The following is an 18,469-nucleotide window of genomic DNA, read 5'->3' on the forward strand; positions in this document are numbered from 1 at the left end:
CTTTGAGAGTCTACTTTTAGTCATCTATGTTTTGGTGACTGGAACCGACCTAGAGGCTATGGGGCTAATGATGGATGGGCCTTGTCCTCTCATGGCCACTGGAAAGAACTCAGAGGACCCTGAGGGTGAATGAGGCCATTTTAGTTTTAGGTTTTTTTGTTTGTTTTTTTTTTCCCCTATCCCAATTTTTATTTTTGTCTCAATAGCTCAGGCTGGCCTGAAAACTGTTTGCGATCCTCCTACCTTAGCCTTTAGAGTCTTGACATTTCATATGGAAATGATCAGACCTGAGTTTCCTAATACCAATTTCAAAGAGATGTCCTACAGTAATGGTGAGGAAAATAAGATAAAATTAGGTTGATTAATTAGAGGAACTTTGTTTCCTGCAGTGTATATATTTTATTTGAAGGGTATGTTTCCTTTTTTAAAAATGGTAAAATTTTGTGTATGAATGTTTTGTTTGCATGTATGTATGTATGTGTGTGGTATGCATGCTTGGTACCTAGAGTTAAGGGCAGCGGACACCCCTGGAGTTCTAGGTGGATATGAACTACCATGTGGGTGCTGGGAATCTAGCCTAGGGCCTTTTCAAGAGCAACGGTCATCTCACCAGCCCCAACAAATATCTTGTAAGTAAATTATCCAAATTAGAAAATTCAGCCATATCCATCTATGTGGGTCAGTTCATTGCTGCCTACTGACGGGAGAGTTTTCAGGGGGGAAATCTGTGTAGTTGGCCTTGTTTGTACTCCAACCTAGTAACAAAGTCATGACAAGAAATAAACTTTTAAGGGTTTTGGTTTGAGTCCAAGAAAAAATTCATGGTCATATATGATATACTGCATACAGTTAAGACAGCCTCTTTCTTGAGAATGGAACAAAGGAGAAGCAGTGTTACAAGCCACGGGATGCACAAAGGAAGGAACTCAGACAGGCTTGGTGAGCACCTCAGGAGAGCAAGATAAGCTTGGCCACAGGGAAAACACTGATCTTGATAGGTTTCCAGGTGCTCGGCTCTTAGGCCACCTGGTCCTACCCCAGCCCTGGTGCTATGGCCGCTCCCGCCCCTCTTTCTGGTGTTGGGATCAGTTCAAGTAGCCCTGTGCTCTTTTCCCCAGCTGCCTTGTTGACCCCATGGCTTAGAACTTATATCTACCAGTGTTTGGGTAACCACTCCCTAGTTTGATGGAAATAACCCCTAAGCTGTGCCTTATCGGCCTTAATAGAATGCTCTAGAAGGCCTTTAGGGCAGTTAACACTCATGCCCAGAAGCATCTCAAAAGGCAAGCATGCTCCCTTCACAATGGGTTAGTGGGTAAATTCAACTCAGCTGTAGAATCTATTGCTCTGTCATCTGATATCCCAATGCCAGTGTTGCTTTGTTTCTGGTTGATCAGTGGCCAAGAGAAAATAGAATGTGTTAAGCATACCTCCAGCGCGGTCTGTCAGTGGCATAACATTTGTTAGTTTCTGAGTTCGGTCCCCTGTACAGCAAGTAACGAGTGACTATAGAGCGAGCTCTTGAAACTACCTTTTGTCTATCCTGGGCATTAGGATAATTCCCTTTGAGTTTAGAGATGAAACCAAAGGGGGTGTTGCTCTATATAACGAGTCTCCGCCTTAGCCTGCAGGAAGCTCTGGGATCCATATCCAGCACCACAAGACCAGGCGTGGTGATGCACACTTGTAATTGAAGCACTCAGGACTAGAAGCAGGCCAATCAAAAGCTCAGGGTTATCCTGTACAATAGCAAACTGGCAGTCAACCTGAGCTAGGAGAGAGACTATCCAAAACAGAAAGGAAAAAAAAGAAAAAGAAAACTTGCAAATTCACCCTTGAGAAAACATTGTGTACAAGCTTAGTTTTAACCAGAAACATAAAATTCTGTGAAGATAATAAGACACCACTCAAGTGTGCATAACCACAATTATGATAAATTTAATTCCTCATTTTCATTTTTGGAAAAAAAGCACTTGCCAAGTGTAGTATCAAACATCTTTAATCCTATCATTTGGGAGACAACGGCAGGCACATCTCTGACTTTGAGGCCAGCCTGATATACAGAGTGAGTTCCAGGACAGCCAGGGCTACACAGAGAAACCTTATCTAGAAAAAAAATAATAATAATAAATAAAATAAACAGAAGCTGGTGAGGGGCCTCCTGGGTTAAGAGTACTTAAACTACTGGGAAAGTCTGGGTTCATTTCCTAACACCTAACCAAGCAGCGCACAGCCTCCTGTAACTCCGGTTCCACGGGATCTCCCTTTTCTGGCCTCCATGGGCACCCACAGGCTACTCTTTTTTTTTTAAAGATTTATTTATTTATTATATGTAAGTACACTGTAGCTGTCTTCAGACACTCCAGAAGAAGGAGTCAGATCTCATTACGGGTGGTTGTGAGCCACCATGTGGTTGCTGGGATTTGAACTCAGGACCTTTGGAAGAGCAGTCGGGTGCTCTTACCCACTGAGCCATCTCACCAGCCCCAGGCTACTCTTTTAGATCAGGGTTCAATTCCTAGCACCCACATAATGGCTCACAAACATCTGTAAATCCAGTTTCCAAGGAATCTGATGCCTTTTTCATAAGTAAATCAAACACACACAAAACCAATATACAGGATGGCTCCTGTAAGTTGCCCTCTCTCATCATACCTGGGATTCATACCCAGGACAAACAGCTGAGGTGCATATTTAATGTACTAAAGTAGACCTGGCCTCCAGGTTCTCCCAGTCTCCCTCAGTTCCTACCTGGCATATCCTTCCCTCTACCCTGCACTTTCCAGCCTAAGGGCTGGGCTTCCCCCTCCTCCCCTCTGAGGCTCTTTCCTGTATAATCCAGACATTTTGGTCTCTTCCCCCTTCCCCTTCTCTTTCCTCTCCCACTCTCTGCATATTCTATTTGTGTGTGCACACTCTTTCTCTGTCTTCCCTCTCCCCTCTGGCTCCTCCCCAAGGCCACTTCCCTGGCCGTTTTCCTTGGGATTAATGAACCTTCCTCCTGAGAACTGTTTCCCACTAAACCTGCCTTTATATATATACTCTAATCTGGCTCGAATTGGTTCATTTCGAGGGCAGAGAAATAACTTATCAATCACATGTGGACCTTGACAAGTGAGCAAAGAAATATTCACACAATTTTTTTGTAATAAAAAATGAATACAAATATCCTCCTATGTATGCATACACAGGAAGACATTGTTATATATCAATTTACAGCTATAGTACAATGTACAACATATATCAGAAAATTTATCCACGAGATAAATGATCAGATGTTGACATTGGCCTTCCAATCGCAACTCTTTCTCAATCTGGGTCCCTTTGGGTGGGGGGTGTTCACACATCCACAGACTAAGTTTGATCATATTTGAGCTGTTTAGGGGGACAGGGTTTTGCCATTAGCCAAAGAAGTTATGGAACTCGCTCTCCGGTCAGTCTGACTATATCTTGTGATCCTGCCTTCACATTTTGAGTGCTTTGACAACAGAAGTGGGCTCCTACTGTCGAACGCCGGGTAGTAAAAGCTACACACAACACCCCACTTAGCAACTTGTAGATTAAGAAAATTGCCAGGGAGTCAAACTGAACTGGCTAAACTTCAGACAATGTCTTAGTATTTTGACCTGTCGCTTTTTAATAGTAGCTTCAGGCTAAGATAGAAACGTGAACGATTCTAGGCCTAGAAGTAATTTTCCTGGCCCCTCAAAAAAAAAAAAAGATTTCCAACACCCAGATACTTGATTCCTTATTAACCCAATCCCCAAGTGGCCACCAAAATAGCTAAAAATATTTGTTTCTTTGAATACTGCCTTTTGGTGTCTTAAAAAAAAAATGGGCCAGGTGGTGGTGGTGCATGCCTTTAATCCCAGCACTCAGGAGGCAGAGGCAGGTGGATTTCTGAGTTCAAGGCCAGCCTGGTCTACAGAGTGAGTTCCAGGACAACCAGGGCTATAAAGAGAAACCCTGTCTCGAAAAACCAAAGAAAGAAAGAAAGAAAGAAAGAAAGAAAGAAAGAAAGAAAGAAAGAAAGAAAGAAAGAAAGAAAGAAAGAAAGAAAGAAAGAAAAGAAAAAATAAAACAAAAAATGGTTTGGGGGCTGGAGAGATGGCTCAGTGGTTAAGGGTGTTTGTTACTCTTGCAAAGGACCTGGATTTGATTCCCAGCACCCACATCATGGCTCCCAACCATCATAATCCCAATTCCAAGGGATCCGACAGGCACACAGGGTGTACATACATGCGTTTGAACAAAACATTCATATGCATAAATAAAGTAGTAGAAACTGAAAAACGAAAGAAAGCTTTGTTCTCTTTTTTACCAGGATGGACTTAAGAGTCTCACACTCAGATTTTGTCTCGACTGTCCTTTCTTCTGCTATCTGTGGCAGAAGATGGGAAGAATCCAACCAAGATACTATTGGATAATTCTGAAGAAACAGTCTAACGTTTTCACCTCAGTCTGTGTGTATGAAATTGTGACTGGCCTCAGGTTAATTGAGCCAATCATGAGCAGCTCTGCTTGTGGCTAGCGCCAAAATATCTGGCAGGACTTGCTTTGCTCTCAGAGGGGAAGTTGCTCCCACCCTGCAGTCGCCAGAGCTGGCCTCTGTGAAAGCCTGGTGAAAGCCAGGTGCCAGCCTTTCCCAAGACGTGTTTACTCAAATGGGAGGGGACTCTGGAATGCTGCAGTAGTAACTCAGTCTACAATTAAGCCCTGGCAAGATGAAATTACACATTGGGGAAGAGAAGAAGAAGATTCCTCCTTACCACGTAACTTGAGGCAGCAGTAATTAAGGATGATCACCTCGCTCTATTTTATCCTTTCCTATTTATAGGCTCAGCCTTTCCTCAAAACCCCCATTTACTAAGGAGACGCGATTTTTTTTCAGGGTTTTTGTTGTGTGTAAACCTGCCCAAGGCTGATTCAAATAAAAGCACGGATACAGAGACTCAAGGTCTTCCACTTGTATCTGCATTTTCTTGTTTAAAATCTGTATAAGCATTTCCTTGAGATACTCTTCGACAATTCGTTCCAGCTCATCCTAACCTTTCTCATCATTCTGTCTTGGAATATTTCTCATTGGGAAATGCTCACCAACTAGTGTTTATAGGCTGCAATTTGGCTAACTTATCATGATGAAAAATATAAACTGTTTTTGCAAATTCAGGTACTTTTTCCGAGAGGGAGACTGACCTATTTGAAGCAGGATTCACACACAATATTGATTAATCACAAGATTTTCATGTTTTTAGAAATGAATAATCGCCTTTGTCAACGTAAGAATATTTGTTGCATTAAATCGAAAACACACAGTAGGTGGCAGAACCGGAATATAAACCCACCTATTTCTATGGCCGCCTCTAATGATAGACTACAAATACCAGCATCCCTTGCGATGCCAAAGGGTACAAACGTTTGCTTACCAGAAGCGGCATCCAAAACCCAATCAGACGTTTCTCTCTGCTTGACGGCCAATGGGAGGGCTGTTGCTAACATATCTGTTTTATTTTTAGCTTTCATCCTTGTGGGCGGTCTCACAGCATTAGATGGAACACTCTGATGGGAGGGGAGGCAGGGCTGCTAAAAGGGAAGGGTGAAGTGAAGGGGGGCATGTATGACGCTTGCTGACGCACAAGTAGTCCCAGGAGAAGCCCCCGGAGCGTGGGGGATGGGACACACGCGCTTAGGTTTCCTCCTGCCATCCTGGCACCGCGGAGTTTGCCCTCCCCGCCCGGCATTTCTCTCCTCCTGTCTAGGAAAGCGTATTTAAATCTCTATACCTCCGTTGATCTCTGCTCTTGCCTACGTGATCAAGGAAAATAAAACGCACACAGTTCATAACTGGAAACTTTCCGATCTCACCGCCCCACGTGGGTTCGGAGACTGCCGTTGCACCGGAACCTTCAGAGACGTGAATAAAGAATAGGGGTTGGCCAGGCGTGGTGGTGCATGCCTTTAATCCCAGCACTCTGGAGGCAGAGGCAGGCGGATTTCTGAGTTCGAGGCCAGCCTGGTCTACAAAGTGAGTTCCAAGACAGTCAGAGCTATACAGAGAAATCCTGTCTCGAACCCCACCCCCACCCCCCCAAAAAAGAAGAGGGGTTGGAGAATCAGAAAATAGGCGAACTAAGGCGGGGACTAGAGGAACTGTACACAAGGCCAGCGGTCCTCCAGCCTAGTCTGACAGTCCAGTTCTCCTCGGGTTTCAACCCTCCACAGATCCTAGACCCCCTCATCCCTGAGCCTGCACTGTCACAAAGCCACAGAGTAGAAAGAGCGTGACCAAAATCCGGGCCCGGGTGCGCCTCGCTTCGCCGCCGCCTGGTGCTGTCGGGCTGAATGAACACCCTGCTCACCTTGCCAGGGCTGGCGCTTCTTCTGCGACTATTGCTAGAAGAAGCGCGGCTCTCAAGCTCTCTTGTGCGTGGGTAGCCTGTTCCAGAGAGCTCGAGGACCACAGCAGAGGGGCGGCGGTCGCGCGTGGCCAGCCCTATTATCTGGTGTTTGGGACCCAACTTTCCGGGCTGGGAGTACATGATTAACTAGTGCTCCGCTCTTTTTTCTAACCCTCGATCTTCTTGCACCCTTCCCTTCTCTTCCCTTCGATCTTCCACGTCCCCACCAGGAGGGCGACACTGGTAAACTCAGGTTAGCCTAGACTCAGATCCAGAACCTTCCTGGAGGTGGCATCGTGCCACTGTCTCCCCAAATTCAGAATGAACAAATCGGAACCGGGGAGTTCAAGTCACGGGGACCGTCAGAACTGGAGAGTCTTGCCGTCTAGGTCTTAGGGAACTTTGAGAGCTGGGGCTAGGGTTTGGAGTTCTCAGGGACCCGGTGATGCCAGCCCCTACCCGCAACAGCCACTGTGTCCCAGGCTAGTTCCTACTGGCCTGCTGTGTTCCAGGTCTGTCCCTACCCTCCCCGGGCTTGGTCTACACCGGTTTAAAAAAAGAAAAAAACGTACATGGCGAGCTCAGACTGCTTTGGAGTCTTAAGAGAAGAAATCGGGCGCTAAGGCGCTCAGAAGGATTCCGAGGGTGAGCAGCCCCGCTGAGGACGCGGCAGGGAGGGGTCTAGAGGAGACAAGGTGAGAAGATCGCTATTACACTTCCCGCAGAACCTGGAATCCCAACCTACGACTGGGCTGCGAGGGGTTAAAGATGCCAAAGGAGGAAAAGTAGTCCCGGCCCCGCCCCGGCAGGGCGGAGGGACGCATCACGCAGGGGTGGGGAAAGCAGATCCATGCGCAGGGTTGCTGAGGGTGAAACTTTTCATTGACTTTGCTCACTTCGGGCCCAGGCGCGGGAAGGTGCAGGTCGTTGAGACCGAGTGTCGTGGGAACCGAGAGGCCAGAAGGACAGGACCTGCCAGACGAGTACATCCAGGGCTGGCCTCCATCCACCGCGTGACGGGTGCCATCCTCGGGTCCGCCATCCCCGCGCCGTCGCCGCCGAGCTCGACCTCCAAAAACAGCGGAAAGAATCACATGAGCTCGGTCCTCGTCCCTCTCTACCCTCAACGACGTAAAAGGACACCGTGGCCCTCAGCCTCGCGACGCCCGGGAAGCTGGGAGAGAGACCTCCGTCCCGCGGCCTGCAGAGCGGACCCTTCGCGGAGACCCGAGTGAGTGCGCGGGCTTGCGGGCGGGGGACGCCCACACTGGTCCACTCCCCTGCTGCCCCTCTCCGGATCCGCCCCTGTTTCGCTCTCCATCACTCTCTTTGATCCTGGGGTACCTAGTTTCGAGTGCGGCCCTCTCCTAAGAGGAGAGCGTTTCCTCCTTGACCTCCTTCCCCATTTATTCACGCCTCACTCGTTATGTTTTCCTTGGTCCCCCCCCCCCCCCCCAAGAAACCAAACTCTGGCCAGAGTTAAATAAATTAGGGGAAGGGAGGGGATTCTATCCTTATTTTTCGGCTGCCTTTCACGTGTGCGGGGTGGTGATTATTAACACAGTCTGTTTCTGACCCTTTGGAACCTGTGAGATGGGAAATTTGAACATCCCCTTTTTAGTGACAGGGCTGGTTAGTGGAGACTGCCCTTGGGTTGCCGAGCAAGAACTCATTACAGGTTGAGCTCTTTATATACTTGTGTAGGTGGGGGAAAAAAGTACCCAAAGAGCCTGTCGGATAGTATATTAATTGTGTTTGATCTCTTCTATTCCTAAACTTCCCCTTCTGTCTGAGGGGGATGTACTCCGCCCTTGACCAAAATCTAAGGAGGGAAAAGGGAAAATGAACAGAGGAACAGTCTACAAGCCATCCCCCTCCCCTGGGAGCAACCAGAACTTCACACAGCAGGCTTTGGGATCAGCAGACAGGGTTTCCGGTGCCAGTTCGGTGTCTAACCTCCCCCCCCCCCGCCCCTTTCTATCCACCCTGGCCTGGGAGGGTTTGGTTTCTCTTTGATTTCCTAACAACAATAAAAATCCTGTTGCTTGCCTGAGCGCCTGCCCCCAATGCCTCACTTAAGCACTGGGGAAAACAGCTGGTGTGGGAGGCAGGATTAGGGAGGTTTAACACCCTGCCGGGGAGGGTTGCTGAGGATCTGGTAAGTCTGGTCCTAGGGTAGGCCTTGTAATGGGGAGGAGACTCAGAATTTCTGAGTATTGGATGATGCCCGGGTTTCAGATGTACAGATTTTGCTTGCCTGCCTGGGAACCTTTCCCATTTCCTTTACCTGGGTCTGGTTTCTCAGATTTGTATTAAAAGTGGGGTAAGGCTTGGGCACTACTGGCTTTGGGCTTTATTGTCGACCGGATGCCTCCTCACAGCTCTACTAGAAATTTCTTTGGCTTGGCCAACAGGACTGGAGAATCGAATCTAATGCTTGCCATTCCCTTCCTGGCTGTGGAGGTGCTGGAGCGGAGCCTACTGAGTATTAGGTGAAAAGGGCTCCTTTCTTCTTGAATACACTGCTCCTACATCTACCACAGACAGCGACACTCCATTGAGATCCAGAGGCTGGGGCCAGAGCGGTGGCTCTATCCGTTCCAGCCCACCTGGTTCATCTAGGAAAAACCCCTTAGTTGCAGAACCCCAATTGAGTAAGCTTAGGAGGTCATGAAAGAAAAGGGGAGTTATTGGAGTCTAGCCTGAACAAGGACGTGGGGAGAAAGGATACCCGGTGAGAGGCCTTATGGGCAGATTTATGCCAAACGTCTCTGGCGGGGGGGGGGGGGGGGGCACCCACTCGCTGCAGTGCGCATGTGCATCGGAAACTTTTTCCTGGGCTTCGGACCCTTGGCCAGGACCTAGAGCGGGGCATGCGCGGTCCATCAGGCTGGGCCCTCGCATAGTACACAGGGAAGTGTAGTGTGCTCGAAAAGTAGGTCACGAGTCTCTAGCCTCGCCAGGAGGCCAGAGGACTACGTCTCCCAGAGTGCTGAGCGGTACCGCCTTGAGTGAGGCGAGCCTGGGGCCCCTGAGATCCCTGAAGGGCCCTGCCTTGGACTGTGATATGGGGTCTAAGCCCGATGCGCTCATCACTGCAAATACCCTGGAAGGCTGCAATCTATATTGCCCGTTGGGCCGCTGCCTCCAGGATAAGAGCTAAGGACTGATCCCTGGGAAGCAAGCTGAGCCTTGCTGTCGCTGTCCACTGTGGCTGTACTTCTTGACCGCGTTAAAATGCCCCCACCCACCCACATTTACCTGAAGCACGGAGACAGGTTGATTATAGGATGTTGGGAATTTGAGATACCTGAATTTTTTATGGGGAGGTATAGATTCCTTTTCCTCGCCCTTTCTACAACATTGCTTCTCTCGCTCGCTCTTTCTTTCGTTATCTTTCTAGTGTTTTGTTGAAAAAAAAACAAAAACAAAAAAAAAGATCCGAGTCCACTGCAGCTGCTTAACAGATCTGTTTGTTCTTTTTTTTGAAAGGGTAGTTATTTCTAAGCTTTCCAATCTTAACGTACTTCCATAAATATTTTATATATAAGGACTATAATTTGCCCATCACTTTCTAAAAAAACAAACTCCGCCAAATGGTTGCGCCTATCTTTAGCTGAAGACAGGACAGTAGCAGCACTTTAATCCTCTGCTCTGTAAGCTTCTCGAAGTCAAAATTAGAGTCTGAGCTGATGGAGCAGAGGATCTCATTCTACTCGCCTGGCCTTTTTGTAAGGCTCCACACTGTCCATCTGGCCTGACATGTCCTCCAGTTAGAGAGGGGAAGGAGGCGTTTTGAGTCCTTGTCTGTGCAAAACACCTCTGAAATATAAAGTGATGGGCAGACCCGGTTGCTTATGCCACGGATGCGGGTTTTCTAGGCAGGGCTGATGACAGCAATTCCATTGTAGTTTGGAGTGAGTGGCTTATTTCAGTGACTTTGGCCTACATTTAGAATGTTTCCTTTCTGAGGCTGTACTGTTCAGGGGTACAGAGGTAACTGGAAGGCAATTATACAGCAAGACTTGAGAAAGTTTTTACATCTAGAAAGGTGTAGAAGCCCTTCCGGGTAGAATAACTAAGAGGCTCGTTTTAAGAGACTCTACAGTGCTTTTTTTTTTTTTTAAAGATTTATTTATTTATTATATGTAAGTACACTGTAGCTGTCTTCAGACACTCCAGAAGAGGGAGTCAGATCTCATTATGGATGGTTGTGAGCCACCATGTGGTTTCTGGGATTTGAACTCTGGACCTTCGGAAGAGCAGTCGGGTGCTCTTACCCACTGAGCCATCTCACCAGCCTACAGTGCTTTTAAGACAGTATCACATTGACACTGAATCTGTTTTACTTTTCAAAAAATCCTTTGAAAATACCACTTGTAACTGCAGGCCCTTTCCAGAGACATTCTCCTTTAGTCTCCTCATGTTGGACACCTTCAGTGGACCACCGAGGTCCTTTCAAACCTCCATTTTTTCTAACTTATTATTTTTAATTATGCACAGATCTGTGTATCTTCACAGATATGTACGTGAGGGCAGGTGGCTGAGGAGACCAGAGACATTAGATTCCCTGGAGGGAGAGTTCCAGGCTGTTGAGAGCTGCCTGGCATGAGTGCTGGCAGCCAAACTCGGGTTCTCTGGTAGAGCAGTGAATAGTTTTAACTACTCGGCCATTTCTCTAGAACCTTGAACTTTTTTTGTTTTTTTGTTTTTTTTTCTTTATATGAATATACTGGAACTGTCTTCAGACACACCAGAAGAGGGCATCAGATCCCATTACAGATGGTTGTGAATCACCATGTGGTTGCTGGGAATTGAACTCAGGAAGTCTAGAAGAGTAGTCAGTGCTCTTAACCCCTGAGTCATCTCTCCAGCCCCCCCCCCTTTTTTTAAATTTATTTATTGTGTATACAGTGTTATGCCTGCAGGCCAGAAGAGGGCATCAGATCTCATTATAGACTGTTGTGAGCCACCATGTGGCTGCTGGAAATTGAACTCAGAACCTCTGAGCCATCTCTCCAGGCCCTGAACCTTCATTCTTAAACGATCATTGCAGAAGGCATGAGTTGCTTGAACATAGGAGTTCTTGCTTTAGTATAGCTGTCCTTGAACTGGTTTTTCTGCTCCTACCTCCCAAGTGATGAGTTTATGGGCTCACATCACCATGCCCCCATAGTACTCAGTTTTGAGCTTTGTATCTGATGATGACCCTGATTCTCGTCAACTAAGCCCCTTTTTCTCTCCTTTCTTTTTTCTTTATCTCTTTCTCCTTTCTTTTTTTTTTTTTTTTTTTAAGATTTATTTTTATTATATGTAAGTACACTGCAGCTGTCTTCAGACACTCCAGAAGGGGGCGCCAGATCTCGTTACGGATGGTTGTGAGCCACCATGTGGTTGCTGGGATTTGAACCTCGGACCTTCGGAAGAGCAGTCGGGTGCTCTTACCCACTGAGCCATCTCACCAGCCCTCTCCTTTCTTTTAGAGGCATTCTTTCTACATAGCCCTGGCTATCTTAGAACTCACTATATAGACCAGGCTGGCCTGTTCAAACTCAAAGATATACCTGTCTGCCTCCCAAATGCTGGGATTAAAAGCGTGTGACACTCCTTATTCTGTTTAACCATTCTTTTTAAACCCAAAATGATCCTAAAATCAATCTGTTTTGGTCATGCGTAGACACTTGAAGAAACTAGCAGACCTGTGTGGAGGCCAGGCTAAGGGGGAGTCAGGATTCCTTGAATTCTGAGCAGCGGTTCCTTTCTGTTTCTCAGCCTTGGACTGAGAGTGATTCAGTGAGGCGCTTACACTTCCTGCTGTAGATTGACTCTGCGTGCCTTCCCAGGTATACATCACACACACACACACACACACACACACACACACATGCGCGCGCACCAGAAGTCTCCTTGAAGATTCAGTTCTAAGCATGCCCATGAGAGCCTGGCAACTAACATGAAAATGTGTGACAGTGAGTGTTCATAAAACCCTGCCTCGAAAAACCAAAAAACAAACAAACAAAACAAAACAAAAACAAAAACAAAAAAAAACCCTCAAGGTTCTCAAAACTACCACTAGTGTCTGGAGACTCCATTTTGGAACTAGAAAGAACGTTAATCATTAATTAAAATTCAGCCCTGAGTCTCCTCACACAGGACAAAAGATGCCCTTGGTGGGACATTGGTCAACCCTGTCTCTGATGAGGTCACAGCATGGCTTTGCCTAACAGTCTAACTAGAGACGTGCTCCGGCTTTGCCCTCAATGGAGGGGACTCTTCACTTCAGTGTCTCCCGGAGCTGGAGTCTAGAGGCCATCGTTTGGGGGGGGGGGGAATGAGATTAAGATCATTGGCGCCATCACAGATCACCTTTCTGAAACACAAGGCTTGCCCAGATGTAGGGAATAAAGCTTTTTGACCTCAGTGGGATCTGGCTCTGAGAGAATCCCAAAATAACAATCTGAGTGTTTGTGCTGGGCCATCTCCTCTGCGGGGTTCTCCAAACACTTGATAAATCTGATCTGGTGCCAAGGACAGGTGGTCAGACGGTCCCTGGGAGACTGGGTGATGACGGTCCCCAGCTGGAAGCTGTGGGTGATGGGAAGTTCCTTTCCTTTGCCATCTTCATCCCTTTCCACCTTGCCAGAAACCGCGGAGACTCCCTCAGGCCACACTGCTGTCTCCCTTGTTGCCCTGCCAGCCGCCAAGGCCCTGCTTCTTGCCCTTCCCCTGGGCGCCCCTGGTCCCGCAGCTCCCTTGTGGCTGACAGACTGTGGTTATAACAGATTTTTATCTTTTTTCTGAAGGATCATGGCCTTGTCCCCATTACTGGAGGCTGGATGGACCTATAAGCTCTGTTCAGCTTACTGGGTTCTTAAATTGGTTCTGAAAACTCAGACTGAGCCCCAAAGCATGTACACCTATGGGGTGCATGGTACTAACTAGGTGGATATGACTGGAGTCCAAGCCCCAGAGAAAAGCTGGCAGTGCCCCTTCATGTTCAGTGACCTTGTGTCTTGCTCAAGTTAAGGAGGGCAGCTAAAAAAAATGGAAACTTATGTCTTCGCCTGTGACAGTTTCAGGGCACAACTTGATGAAGACATTGCAGAGACAGCAAGAACCTTCTTGCATCCAACTGGATTGGGGGCCTGGTTTTATTTCTTCGTTATTTGATGTCATTCTTATACTGTCTTGACTTCTCAAAATGGTAGAAAGCATATTACTATTTTAAGCGCGTACTGGGTACCAAGTACAGGGGAGAGCGTTATCCTTGAACCTCAGGCTACAGATGAGGAAACCAGGGTTTATGAGAAATGGCATGTCCAAAGCCAGGAGTGACGGTGCAGGCCTGTAGTCCCAGCACTCAGGGAATGGGAGGTAAGACCACAGCAAGTTCAAGGCTAGCCTGGTCTACCACATAGTGAGTTATAGGCCAACCAGAGCTATAGAGCATCAAAAGGTAAGACAAGGAACACACCAGTAGATCTGTGTGATCAAAGCTGGTGTCTGCTGTGCTCTGTCACTGGTCACCCTGCTGGCATGGCTCAGGCAGTGTGTGCTGGGCCTTTCTATACAAATAGTCACCGTGCTTCTCTCCTCTCCTCCAGGAGCCTCTGGATCCCAGGATCCCTCGCCTATTCCTTCCGCCGCTCTGCTCTTGGGCTGTGCACGTGTCCTGTGCGTGCAGGATCTCGGCCTAGAAGAGGGCCATGCAGCTGGAGATCAAAGTGGCCCTCAACTTCATCATCTCCTACTTATACAACAAGCTGCCCCGCCGCAGGGCAGACCTGTTTGGGGAGGAGCTAGAGCGGCTTCTGAGAAAGAAATATGAGGGCCACTGGTACCCGGAGAAGCCGTTGAAGGGTTCTGGCTTCCGCTGTGTCCACATTGGGGAAGTGGTAGACCCTGTGGTGGAGCTGGCTGCCAAGCGGAGCGGCCTAGCCGTAGAGGATGTGCGTGCCAACGTGCCCGAAGAGCTGAGTGTCTGGATTGACCCTTTCGAGGTATCCTACCAGATTGGCGAGAAGGGAGTCGTGAAGGTCCTGTACCTGGGTGACAGTGAGGCGGGTGGTACCCCAGAGCTGGACAAAGAGATCAAGAGCAGCTTCAACCCTGACGCCCAGGTGTTTGTGCCCATCGGCAGCCAGGACAGCTCTCTGTCCAGCTCTCCCTCGCCGTCCTTTGGCCAGTCACCCAGCCCCACCTTCATCCCCCGGTCTGCCCAGCCCATCACCTTCACTACTGCCTCTTTTGCTGCCACCAAATTTGGTTCCACTAAGATGAAGAAGGGTGGTGGGGCATCTAGCGGTGTGAGTGTGGGTGGCAGCGGGACGGGTGGCCAGCAGCCGCCGCCACAGCAGCCTCACATGGCCCGCTCACCCACAAAGAACCTGCTGAAACACAAGAGCCTCTCTCTGTCTATGCATTCACTGAACTTCATCCCAGCCACTCCGGCCCCCCAGTCCCAGCTCTCCCCCAATGCCAAGGAGTTTGTGTACAATGGTGGCGGCTCACCCAGCCTCTTCTTCGATGGGGTGGACGGCCCGAGCACCAGCACCGCGGCCCCCTTCGGGAGTGGTGGAGCCAGCACTTGCAACAGCAGCAGCTTTGATGTGTCCCAGGTGTTCGGAGGCGGTGCTAACAGCCTGTTCTTGGAGAAATCACCCTTTGTGGAAGGCCTCAGCTACAACCTGAATACCATGCAGTATCCCAACCAGCCCTTCCAGCCTGTCGTGCTGGCCAACTGACCGTCTTCCCATCTGCCAGGCCAGGAGCACACACGACCGCAGGCAAGTGAACGGAAAGGCCCAAACGCAAGAGGGAAAGAAAACTGTACAGAAAGATTCCAGTCTTCTCATTCTCCCAGCTAGGAAAAGGATTCACCCAGGCACAGAGTAAGAGGGGCTCCCGAAGCAACAAGTGTTGGACTCGGCCCCTGACTATTCTGCCTGCCTCTGATTTCATTTGGTTGGTTTGGATTTTGTAATTTTTTTTTTTTACATGTAGTTTTCTATATGACAACTTTAATTAGTGGTTTCCTGTGCTAAGAGTGGTCCAGATGTGAATTGCTGCTCCCTACTCCCTCCCTCACGCCCCTTTGGGATCAGTGTGTTGAGGCTCACCGGGAAGGAAGAGCTGAAACAGGGAGAGGCTGACCCCGTGTCCACAAACCCCAACTAGCTGTCTTCTCAGGGCCTGCCACCCAAATAAGTCTGGCCCTAGCCTCAACTCTCTCTCAGGCTGGGCCACAGGAAGCTGCTGACTGGCCACTTGACACCCTCCCCCTAAAGCTAATGTCTGTGACTATAGGGAGGTTAGCACTTTTTCTAATTGAAATTCTTCTCTGTCCTGTGGCCCCATCCCTCACCCGCTCTTGGCCTGGACCAGATATATGCAGCCTCTTTCTCCAGCACAGCTTTTCCCTGAGCCTGAGGATAGGGCAGAGTTTAGAGGGTGGGGTAAGTGTATGTTTTCATGTATGCATTCATGCCTGTGAGTGTGTGGCTTGCTGTCGTGTCCTCCGGGATCCCAAGCCACGCGGATCTTCCCTCTGTAGTTGGGTCCTGGGTTCTATCACGTGCTTATTTATGTACAAGGTTGGGGGGTGGACCCAGGGTGGGTTGATTGTCTCTTTGTAAGGAAGTATGTGGGGGGGGGGGTGACACGAGGCTAAGCCTGAGAAACCCCAGGTGACAGCACTGCATAAGAAACTGGTTTCCCAGACTGCAGAGGGAGCTGCACTTGTTTTGACCAAAACCAAAAAAACAAAACAAAACAAAAACAAAAATAACTCTGAAGGGCGGGAGGAATCCCCAAGCCTGATGCCTGAGAGGAGTCCCTAGACTTCAGCAACTCCGCTGCGTGGCCTGAGCCCAGCGGAGGGATGGGGAGAGAATTTGGAGTCCGTGCCTGTGGTGGGCAATCCTGAGCCTTCAGTTGAGGCAGTGCTTTTTGGTTGTAGGTGTAAATGCATTTGCACCCATCTGCAACTTCTTGGTTCCTATCTCCTGCCATACTTTGTCTGCCCTCACCTAGCACTACTTGACCTTGAGGCTCTGAGATATCTCCTGGGCAGAGGAGAAGCTCCTGCACCAGAAAGCACCAAAGCCCCTGGCACCCATCTTACTCCACTCTCCCCAGGGACTCCCAGGTGGGAACTGCTGTGGCAGTGAGCTCAGCCCGGACAGACACTGCCAACCCTGTCTCCTGGCACTGGGCTACAGCTCTACCTCCCCAAGCAGGGCGAGGCCCCGCCTTCTCAGCCTAGCACCACCTGTCCCTGAGTCTTCTCCAGCTTGCCCATCATTCTCAGTGCCCACACAGGTGACAGTCCCAGGTAGATAACCTCCATGGGACAATTTGGGTGTTGCCTTACCCCCCTGCCCAGCCCCTCCTCCCACAGGAACACAGGTACCGCCTGCACCCAAGACAGCTTCTTTTCTCACACATGGGGAGACTGGAGCCAAGCCCCTTGTGTCTTTTGAAATAGGAAGAAAAATGAGTGTTCAGGAACATGACTCCTGGACTGGGCTCTTGGGCCCAGTTCAGTGTCTCATCGCAAATCTAGGCATTTTTGCTTCTATTTTATTTAATTTTTTTTTAAATGAAAAAAAAAAAAAGAAAGAAAGAAAACTGCACTAATTTACCTGGTTTCGTAGAAGAACTTTTTTTTTATTTTTTACATTTTTTGGTGTCCGTTTGTATTGAATAATTTGCTACATTTGTAAAATGTAAGAGGTATATAAATAATATATGTATATTTCTAATGTAAGAAACGTAATTTTTTTCTTTTCAAGATTTTTTCTTAAAAAGAGGAGAGAAACCAATATTTTTTCAGGAAAAACAAACTTTAAAAAATAGGAACATAGAACCTTCTCCACCCCTTTCCCCATCCTCTCTATCCCTCTCACCCAGGAGCAAAACAAAGGTGGATAAGCTTGTCAAGAATGTCAGCTGTCAGTCAAGCTGTCTCTGTCTTGATGCTGTAGTCTCTAGAGCTCCCCCTAGAGATGGGAGCAGGCACTGAAGCAGCCATAGAGAGGAGCCCGGGAGCGGGGCGACCTTTTTTTCTCTAGCGAAGGAAGAATGCAGTCAAGACATTTTGTATTCAGAACATTGTGCAATATTTTGGAATGAGACATTGGTGTGTTTAGAGATTTAGTTTCAAAACAAAGATTGATCAAATCTGTACAGTTTATATTGTTCCAGATTTTTTTAAGTTTGTATTAAAAGCATGATATATAATAGCCTTCTGCCTACTTGTTTGTGTTTCTGGGGTCCCTTTGAGATGGCCCCTTCTGTGGGCCTCAGGAGATTGTCCCTCATCCTCATGGTGACTCACCTGGGTAGACACATTTGGCCTCATATCCCTTTGGCGTGCCCCCTACCACAGTCCTTTCCCACATTACAAGCTGTTGTCTTGAGTTAGGAGCAGGAGCTGCCTTTGTTGCCACCACCCCACCCCTTCCACCCCTGGTCCCCCAGCTTGAGCTGTGCTGCCAGGGCTGGGAGGGTTCCTAAGGAGCCACCTGTGTCTTGAAGGGAGGATGTAAGGGTGACTCTTTCCCTGCTTGGATCTCTCCTCTGTGTGCTTTGTCTTTAGTTCGGGCCCATTAAGACCAGACCAGATTCCATTCATCAGTTTAATGCTTGGGTTCTCAGCCAGTGCCACCCCAGAGGTGAGATGGCTTTCAGAAGTAAGCCAGGGGCTCAAAAGCAGCCACCTGCCATTACTTGATTTCCTTGAGGTCTCTGCCATCTCTTTGTCCCAGGGCCCCGAGGACATGTTTTTTCTTCCCTAACCTGGTGCACATTGCTGCTGTCTAAGCCCCAGAACTGGATTGGTGCTTGAGAAGGGGTTATCATTGAATTAGTTCGTCCTCAGGGCAGCCCATGAGAAAGACATTATATCCATTTTAAAGCTTAGAAGTGACTTCCAAGTTAGGTTCCTTCTCTAAATTTTACGAAATTAATAAGTAGCCAGCTGAGGTGGTGAGTCTTATCTGACTTTCTTATTCAGTCCATCAATAGTGGGTAGTGGCAGGCCCTTATGAATCGCCTGCCTTCACAGGTGT

The 18,469-nt window shown here is 48.3% G+C and overlaps 1 protein-coding gene and 1 long non-coding RNA gene across 2 annotated transcripts; one reads left to right on the plus strand and one right to left on the minus strand.

Annotated features, from left to right (window-relative positions):
* Positions 1 to 5,943: 5,943 nt before the first annotated feature.
* LOC147000731 (uncharacterized) lies at positions 5,944 to 7,367 on the minus strand. The gene is made up of 2 exons (XR_015045647.1): positions 7,295 to 7,367; positions 5,944 to 7,079 (listed from the first exon to the last, which is right to left on the minus strand). It is a non-coding gene; the product is annotated as an uncharacterized LOC147000731 (long non-coding RNA).
* On the plus strand, positions 6,441 to 17,643 carry Tob2 (transducer of ERBB2, 2). Its single transcript, XM_085832015.1, has 3 exons — positions 6,441 to 7,043; positions 7,306 to 7,629; positions 14,003 to 17,643. The coding sequence occupies exon 3, from the start codon at positions 14,105 to 14,107 to the stop codon at positions 15,140 to 15,142; it is 1,038 nt and encodes a 345-aa protein (XP_085688141.1). The 5' UTR covers positions 6,441 to 7,043; positions 7,306 to 7,629; positions 14,003 to 14,104; the 3' UTR covers positions 15,143 to 17,643.
* The last annotated feature ends 826 nt before the right edge of the window (positions 17,644 to 18,469 follow it).

Source organism: Mus caroli, unplaced genomic scaffold, assembly GCF_978045245.1.
Source record: "Mus caroli unplaced genomic scaffold, Mus_caroli_1 scaffold_16, whole genome shotgun sequence".
Taxonomy (NCBI): Eukaryota; Metazoa; Chordata; class Mammalia; order Rodentia; family Muridae; genus Mus; species Mus caroli.

What these genes read in the sequence shown, in the direction of transcription:
- Tob2 (XM_085832015.1), top strand. Translation starts at nt 14,105, where the DNA reads ATGCAGCTGGAGATCAAAGTGGCCCTCAACTTCATCATCTCCTACTTA.